The 8,166-nt window shown below is 44.1% G+C and overlaps 1 protein-coding gene across 1 annotated transcript in view; it reads left to right on the top strand.

The window, feature by feature from the left end:
• Nucleotides 1–8,166, top strand: part of DGKB (diacylglycerol kinase beta) — a 374,677-nt gene that overhangs the window by 164,176 nt on the left and 202,335 nt on the right. The window contains exons 14-16 of the mRNA XM_018557729.1: nucleotides 5,328–5,340; nucleotides 5,568–5,585; nucleotides 6,746–6,750. Coding sequence (XP_018413231.1) covers nucleotides 5,328–5,340; nucleotides 5,568–5,585; nucleotides 6,746–6,750 — 36 coding nt within the window. The remainder of the gene's footprint in view (nucleotides 1–5,327; nucleotides 5,341–5,567; nucleotides 5,586–6,745; nucleotides 6,751–8,166) is intronic.

Below are 8,166 nucleotides of genomic sequence, written 5' to 3'. Positions count from 1 at the left end.
CCTATATGACAAAATATTGAGATTATACATAAAGTATATAGTTCTAAAATATAAGATAATAGTATATCCAACATTATTACTGGCTAAGCTTATACTGACCTGGTTTTACCTTCTCTTCCCCCGTTGCTTGAGAAAGTATCACACAGTGAAAGCATAATACTTTCCCGTAGCGTTAATTGTGACCAAAAATAAAATGAAGCGCCAGCAGAGGGAGCTAATTATTAAGTTTGATCACTATTTCATAATTAGTGTCACCGTCGGGGCAAACTAATCGGAATGTACGGCCCATTGTCTTCCTTTGAAATGCTGGAGTTATAATTACGCATTTCGCTTGAAAATGAAAGTTTTCCTACAGGTTTTATTTAACCCCTTCAGAGGTGATGTGAATTGAGTGAAATGAACTTTGGTTGGTTGGAAGTGAATACGTGATAGGCGGTGTTTTCAATTGTTTGACATTTTGTTTAAAACTAAGGATGTATTGATACTGATACTAGTATTGGTGCTAATGGCGAGTATTTGGGCAGGTACTCGTATTCGCCCAAATGCTCCGATGCCTCTATTAAGGCCTCATTCACACTAGAAACGGCCGGCATGTACAGCTCCGTGCTGCGTGCTTGGCTGTATCGGGCCGCTTCCGGGAAGGACAGGTGCTGCATGTGATTAGTACACAGCCGCCGTCCTTCTCTATGGGAGTATGCGGCCATATGCCCCCTTACACTCACCTCAAGTGCAGGTCCGTAAGGGTGCATGTTTCCTGGCTCCGACGCAGAGAGGATACATCCTGTCAGCGTACGAGTACGCTCACCCGCACCCGTACGGACGTGCAGGGTGGGCGTATGGCCGCGTACTCCCATAGAGAAGGACGCGGGCTGTGTACTAATCACACGCAGCACCTGTCCTTCCCGGGAGCTGCCCGATACAGCCAAGCACGCAGCACGGAGCTGTACATGCCGGCCGTTTCTAGTGTGAATGAGGCCTTAAGGTTAGAGTCCTGCCAAGCCATCCTTAATTTAATTTAATGTACAGAGCACAAAGAACCATTCACATCCTACAGTATAAGACCCCTCTACAATATTGAGGGAGCCCAGCCTCACATCTTATGACACTGTGCCAAATGTTACCACTGTGCCCCTACAAGTCCCCCATATCATGTTAGAAATGAAGGAGGAAAGCAGAGATAAATGTCTTGTGCACATAGGAAATGTCAAAAGTTATTGGGTCATCTGGGAAAAAAAGTTTTTACCGGAGTTGGCGGAGGAGCAGAAGAGTGGATGTAGTGATGGTGGATCTAGTGATGGAAGAGTCAATAAATGAAATGTTATAACTTTAGGATATGCAGAGACCCGAGTCCATTAGTTACATTTTATGGACTCTCTGCAGCATTTCTTCTTTCTTTACAGTGTAAAACTTCTGCACAATGTCAGTGGGTGAGAACCAGAGGGATGACTTCTTCCTATTGGCAAGAATGCCATGCCTTTCCTTTCTTCTTTGTTTGCTCACTCCTTTCCTTCCTTCCCTTGCTTCATTCATTCATTAATTCCTTCCTTTATCCCTCCCCCATCCCTCTCCTTCCTTCCCTCTTTAATTCCTACCTTCCCCCCTTCCTCCCCTTTTCCCTCCCTCCTTCCTTCCCTATCTTCCTTCCATCCTTCCTGCCTTTTCTTACTTTTCTTCTTTTACTTTCCTCCCTTCTTCCTTTCATCTACCCTTCCTGTTTTCCTTGAATGCCTCCTTCCCTTCTATTTCTTTCCCTTACCCTGCCTTTCTTTTTCTTTACATTTCTTTTAATTCCTGTTTCTTAAAGGAGAATATTGGGGAGAGTGAAATACACTCTTCCCTATAATAAGAGCCGTTGTGCGACACTGTCATCTCTATAGATTGGGAAATGAGCGATCACATATCGCCGATCACTCAGTTCTCAGATCAGATCGCTGTAGGAAGGCGGAGCCAGCTGTCAATCAGCCAGCAGCACGACTCTGCGCTGTCATCATATAGGAGGCAACAGCCCGCTATATGCTGAATATATGTCCTCCTGTGGTCCTTAAGAGAACTATGGCCAAAAAAAGGTTGGCCCATAGTTTTCTTTTAACTTTCTTCTCTCCTCCTTTTCTTCCTTTTTTCCCCCTATTTTTCTTCGTCCTGCTTTCCTTCTTTCATTCTTTCTTTCCTCCTTTTCTTCTTCCTTCTTTACTTCCTTCTTTCTTTCCTACTTCATTTTCTTCTTTCCCTCTTTTCTTTCTTTCTTTCTTTCTTTCCTCCTTTTGCTCTTCCTTCTTTACTTCCTTCTTTCTTTGCTACTTCATTTTCTTCTTTCTTTCTCTTTCTTTCTTTCTTTCTTTCTTTCTTTCTTTCTTTCTTTCTTTCTTTCTTTCTTTCCTCCTTTTCTTCTTCCTTCTTTACTTCCTTCTTTCTTTCCTACTTCATTTTCTTATTTCCCTCTTTTCTTTCTTTCTTTCTTTCCTCCCTTTCTTCTTCCTTCTTTACTTCCTTCTTTCTTTCCTACTTCATTTTCTTCTTTCTTTCTTTCTTTCTTTCTTTCTTTCTTTCTTTCTTTCTTTCTTTCTTTCTTTCTTTCTTTCTTTCTTTCTTTCCTTCTTTCTTTCCTTCTTTCTTTCCTATTCTTTTCTCTCTCCATAAGTATCTAATAAGAACAGGCGGAAGTAGGGATGAAGAATCAGAAGAGTGAACGTGTGTCAATGTATCAGGGTGTCAGGGGTCACATGGAAGAGGGTCTTTCATACACGCAGCATTGCGCTTTGCTGGTTTATTCTATCACGTACCCAGTATTCCGGGTGAATTTGCGGCAGCATTGGCTACGGAGGCCGCTATCACATTTCCTAATATATGTCATCTTTATTGCCATCTCCCTGATTCCAGTAACATTTTAATTAATTCATACTGATTGAATAAATGTACATTTAGACTGGTTTCTTAATGAGGGCACGTTTAGTAGATAAGGTTCTACATCATCCTGATATCCTGCGGGTAATTATATCCTAATTATATGGTGAGAAAAGAGTCTATAACTCAGGGCCGCTATTGTTCCTTGGACCCAATTAAGAATTACACTCGGATAATAAAAGTTCATGACGAGAGTGACTGTCAGTCAATTTAAAAATCTTTATGGCAACAAGATTAGCGTGCAAGGACCCTAACCAGGTTAAGAGCTGCACTATTTACTGTCAAGTGGCTCGCGGAATAAATGATGGCGGCGGATCGCTGGTAAAATATGCTTAGCGATCAGACTTACGCTCTGCTACTGGAAGGGAAGAGACTCGCTGGCTTGTCAGCTTGAGAATTCCAGACAAGGACTCAAAATTCTAATTGGGAAAACAATATTCCATAGATCGTATGCAATGTAATAAAGCCTGCCCTGGCCATATATGACTTCTGTGGCATATCAAATAACCAATAACCTATGGCGGCCAATGGACTTTTAATGGATAAGAAGATCAGGGAAGCACAATCACTGTAATCCACTACTAAGGACGAGGCACAGCACATGTATGAAATAAGCAATTTGGCTGAATCATGTAGATGTTCCATTAAAAAAAACACGTTTTATGTTTTTGCACGAGCCGACCACTAGGAGGGTTATTCACAAAGCTAGCCGAAGGATCAGCCGTAGCTCCAGCTGATCCTTCAGCTAGCTTCGGCCTCCTGAGTCGAAGGGCTACTGTACGGGCTATTCACTAAATCCCGTACAGCTCCCGAAGCTGGCCGAGCAGCTCGGTCAAGCCAAAGGCATATGCTGCGGCTCGGCTGAGCCGAAGTGAAACCCGAAGCGGGCCAAGCATCCAGATGTTGGATCGGCTGAGTCGAACTCCTTCTGCACTTCGTGTCGGCCGAACATGCAGAGCATGTTTGTTTTTTTTTTCCACTTACCTTCGGCGCGGGAGAGCAGCGGCGAGTCAGCGCTGGTCCGGTGGGAGGAGCTCCAGGTGGGGTCCTAATTTAGCTGGTAGCTTGCGGTAGCGCCGGGCCTGATCACACATACACTATATGGCCAACAGAATGTGGATACACTTTCAAATTATTGAGTTCAGATGTTTTGAGTGAAGGTTCTTTTAAAGTGTAAGTAAACCCTAATAATGAACTTTTCCTATTGGCTCCCTTTTGGTCTATTAAATATACCATTGAAAGCATTTTGTTATATCTGTTGGATAAGTTCAGAAAATACCTATCGATCCCACTAGAACTATTGTGAGCTGATAACTTCCCGTGCTCTCTGCCTGTGCTGAATTGGGGCCCCCCCCCCCCCCTCATGTTATGGAGAAGAGGGGAAGGTGTTCTATTGTCCTGTCCCAGGGTGGCAATGTTACCTTTCCATAGATACATTGATACATTTAGGTGAGTGAACGTTGTCACCCTAGGACAGGAAGTGTTTTACTGGCAGGCTAATATGTAAGCAACAACAAAAAGGGGGCATGAGTAGCTGGGCACTGCCATGGTGGACATGTACCCATGCAAAAAATGTTTTTTTTAACAAAATATCATTCCATGGGGAGAGGGTCTTTTAATGTGGCTTAAAGGGCAGCATTGAAAATTCACAAAACGTTTAAATAACATGTTGGGGGGGGGTGCCGTAAAGCACCATGTGAACACTGCATTATAACCCTCTATAAGTGCCAGTGAAAACATTGACAGATCCCCAGCTGGCTTCTGTTCGTAGACAAACCAGTCTTATTATAAAAGGGGTTTCCAGATTCTGATAAGTCCCTCCCCCCCCCAAAAAAAAAACAAACCTCCACATGCTTTTTAGAGGACAGTTTGGGGGGATGAAGCCCTTGTCCCCTCAGCATGGGGAAAAGGTCCTTTGCAATGGAAGGGGTTGTCACCCACTCCATGCAAGGTGCCCTCACGATGTTGAAAGGCATGTGACCTGGTATGACTCAAGAAGGGAAGGTGCACCCTCAATGCCCTCCCTTTCCTAGGAACCCAGGCTGCATGCGCGGAGGAGGAGGTTTTCAAACATGTGTACTGTCATTGAAAAAAAAACCGGCATGGGGCCCCCAACAAAATTCATACCAGATGCTTATCCAGGCATGCATCCAGGTGAGCGTGCACTCCCCCCCTTCCAGAACCAAGCCACATTTCCTTTAACCTTGGGAGAGCACCTTGCAAGGGAGGAGATGGAAAAATCCCCACATCCCTTTTGGGAGACAGGACTAGGTATGGTTCACGGGCCTGCATGCCTGAATAAGGGTCTGGTATGAATTTTAAGGGGGACTCAACACCCTTTTTCTTTCAATTAAAAAAAAAAAAGAAACTAAAAGCCATAAAATTAATTCTTGACTCTTGTATAGGCATGCAGCCTGGGTGGCCAGGAAACCCCTCCCAGTGTGCAACCCTCCACCACCTCCTGAACCATACTAGGCCACATGCCTTTCAATTTTAAGAGGGTACTTGCATGGAGGGGGGTGGCAAAGCTTCATTTAAAAAAAAATGTAAATGATATCCCACAATATAAATCCAGCATCAGTCTAGATGGCCCAATGCCACGATGTCCCGCTGCTCAATGTTTTTGCCCCATTAAATATGACTACTAAATGACAGATCACAATCAGCAGCCGGGGTTTCCACCCGCGAAGGGGCCATAAGGAAACAATTTGGTCAGCAGTTCACCGAACTGTGAACAGGCTGGGTTTGGGTCGAACTAATATTTGATCCCAAAACGTATTCCTAGTTATAATAAAAGCTTATCCTCCCATTCAGGAATCAGTCTGGAGAGCACATGGCGAAACAGCTATTTCTTCTGGACAGGAGAAGGTAGGAATCTGAAATTAAGTCTGTTAAAATCCTTGCACTGTACGTACATTGATCACCCATGATGTCATAATGTGCAACTATGCTGTCCATACTGGCCCATTATCACAAGCGTACCTTACAGATACCCTCTGGACACGTTCCCGTAGCCAGTTCTCTATCCACGTACACACCACCTCATCTATGCCCATAGCCCTCAGCTTGTGTAGCAAGCGTTTGTGTGGTACCGTATCAAAAGCCTTTGAGAAATCCAGATATACCACATCCACCGGCTTACCTCCGTCCATATCTCTACTTACCCCCTCATAAAAAGTTAGCAAGTTAGTTAGGCAGGAACAATCTTTCCTGAACCCGTGCTGATTGTCATTAACTATCCCGTTTTCCTGAACAAATTCTACCAGATAATCCTTTATTATGCCCTCTAGCATTTTACAAACTACCGATGTTAGACTGACCGGCCTATAGTTCTGCACCAGCTCTCCATTGCTGCTGCTTCCTTCTTCTCCAATGCTTCTTTTAGTGCCTTCTTCCTTCTGCCATTGGGTGGCACTGGCATATGTGATGGACTTATGTTGTCCTGGTATTAGACTGCACTTTTCGGCATGATACAGACACTGAGAGTGTGATTTCCAATGCGCTTCCACTTTATTTTAATAAATACAAAAATATTGCAAGGAGACAGGGAAAGGTGTTATTTGGCAGATGGGACACACAAAGACCTTTTTGCCCTCTAGAAATTTTGTATTTGAGTTCAGTTTCTCTTTAGGTGTTGGGGTGCATTAGTTGAGGAAATAGTTTGTTAATTAGGGGGTTATTCACTATTGAGCCGATGGATACAGCTGTAGCTTCGGCTGATCCTTCGACTCTCTTTGGCCGCCGGAGCCCTTCGGTTCACTCGAACTGAAGGGCTGCTGTACGGGCTATTCACTATAGCCTGTACAGCAGCCGAGCCAAAGGCATATGCTTCAGCTTGACTGAGCCGAAGTGACACCCGAAGCGGGGCTAACGGCGTGCCGCAGGCCAGCAGTTCGCCCCGCAAATGACAGCTGGGCGGAGCCAGCTGTGATCTCGCGGCTGGCTTTGACTAGTTGTAATGACCAATCAGCATCCCCAAATGATCTGGGGACGCTGATCTGTCATTAAACAATAAAAACTGGGCGGGGGCCAGCCGTGACATCACGACCAGCTCCGCCCAGTTGTTATTCATTGGCCGGGACCTGCTAGAAGACTCTAGCAGGTGTCGGCCAATAGGAAACAGTTGGGCGGAGCTTGCTGTCAATGCTAGCTCCACCCAATGGTTTTTTTTTCAATTTTTTTTTCTTTTCTTTAAAATATATATATATTTTTTTAATCTTCCTATTTTTTTACAATGTATAAATCATTTTGCAAATATTTTATTTTTTAAAACATATTTTCCGCTTATTTTCTATTCTGCTCGGTAGCACGGAGCAGAATAGCCGAGCCGAATGCGGCTCGGCGGCATTCGGCTATTCACTCACTGCCGTTCAGCCCCTATGAGAATAGGGGCGAACGGCAGCGAGTGAGCTGCCGGAGCCAGAGCTGCAGAGCATGTTCGGCTGACCGAAGGCAGCTGATGTACGGCTGATTTCAGCGGAGTACAGCGGAAATCAGTCGTACTGAGACGGAGTGAATAGCCGAACAGCGTTCGGCTCCCTTCACTTCGGCTTGGTTACTTACTCAGCTGCCTATGGCAGCTTAATGAATAACCCTATTAGTAACAGTTCAGACTAATATAAAGCTGGAAGGCTCTACTTATGAATGTGTGAGGACTTTAACTATTACTTTAGCCAACTCTGCCTCTGCCAGATACCTTTACGTATGAATTTATTTTGGCATATGCAATCATGGTTTGTGATAGGCTTACTTTAAACTCACTGTCACATACAGACTACACATACTTATTATTTGGTGATCCAGTATGTGCTCAGTCTCAATATTCAAGACAAACTTCAGGTGCACAGCTAAATATATATATATATATATATAGGAACAGGTTTGTCTGCCAAAGGATTTTTAGCTGTGATTGGCCAGTCTTGACATCTAGGCACCCCTGCTAGACCAGCAGTTCTCAACCTATAAGTATGAAAAATCTGAAAGCACCCCAGTCTAAAATGTAACAGCCATAAATGTAAAAAATGACATTTGGTCCCATCAAAATCCATTCCAGATCCTCATTCAAGATAGATCTGGTATAAAATCTATACCAGATCTATCTTGAATGAGGATCTGGAATGGATTTTGGATCCCCCATTAGATTTTATGGGGGACCCCAAAAAAGTTTGGGTTTGCCCTGTCACATCAGAGTTGCCCTTTACATCAGGAGCCCCCTTCACATCAGGAGCCCCTTCCTTTCACATGAGACTCTACCCCTCTCACACT

This window comes from Nanorana parkeri, unplaced genomic scaffold, assembly GCF_000935625.1.
Source record: "Nanorana parkeri isolate BGI_ZX_2015 unplaced genomic scaffold, ASM93562v1 scaffold300, whole genome shotgun sequence".
NCBI lineage: Eukaryota > Metazoa > Chordata > Amphibia > Anura > Dicroglossidae > Nanorana > Nanorana parkeri.
The sequence above is the reverse complement of the archived record's forward strand: the minus strand, read 5'-3'. Positions and strand labels throughout refer to the sequence as shown.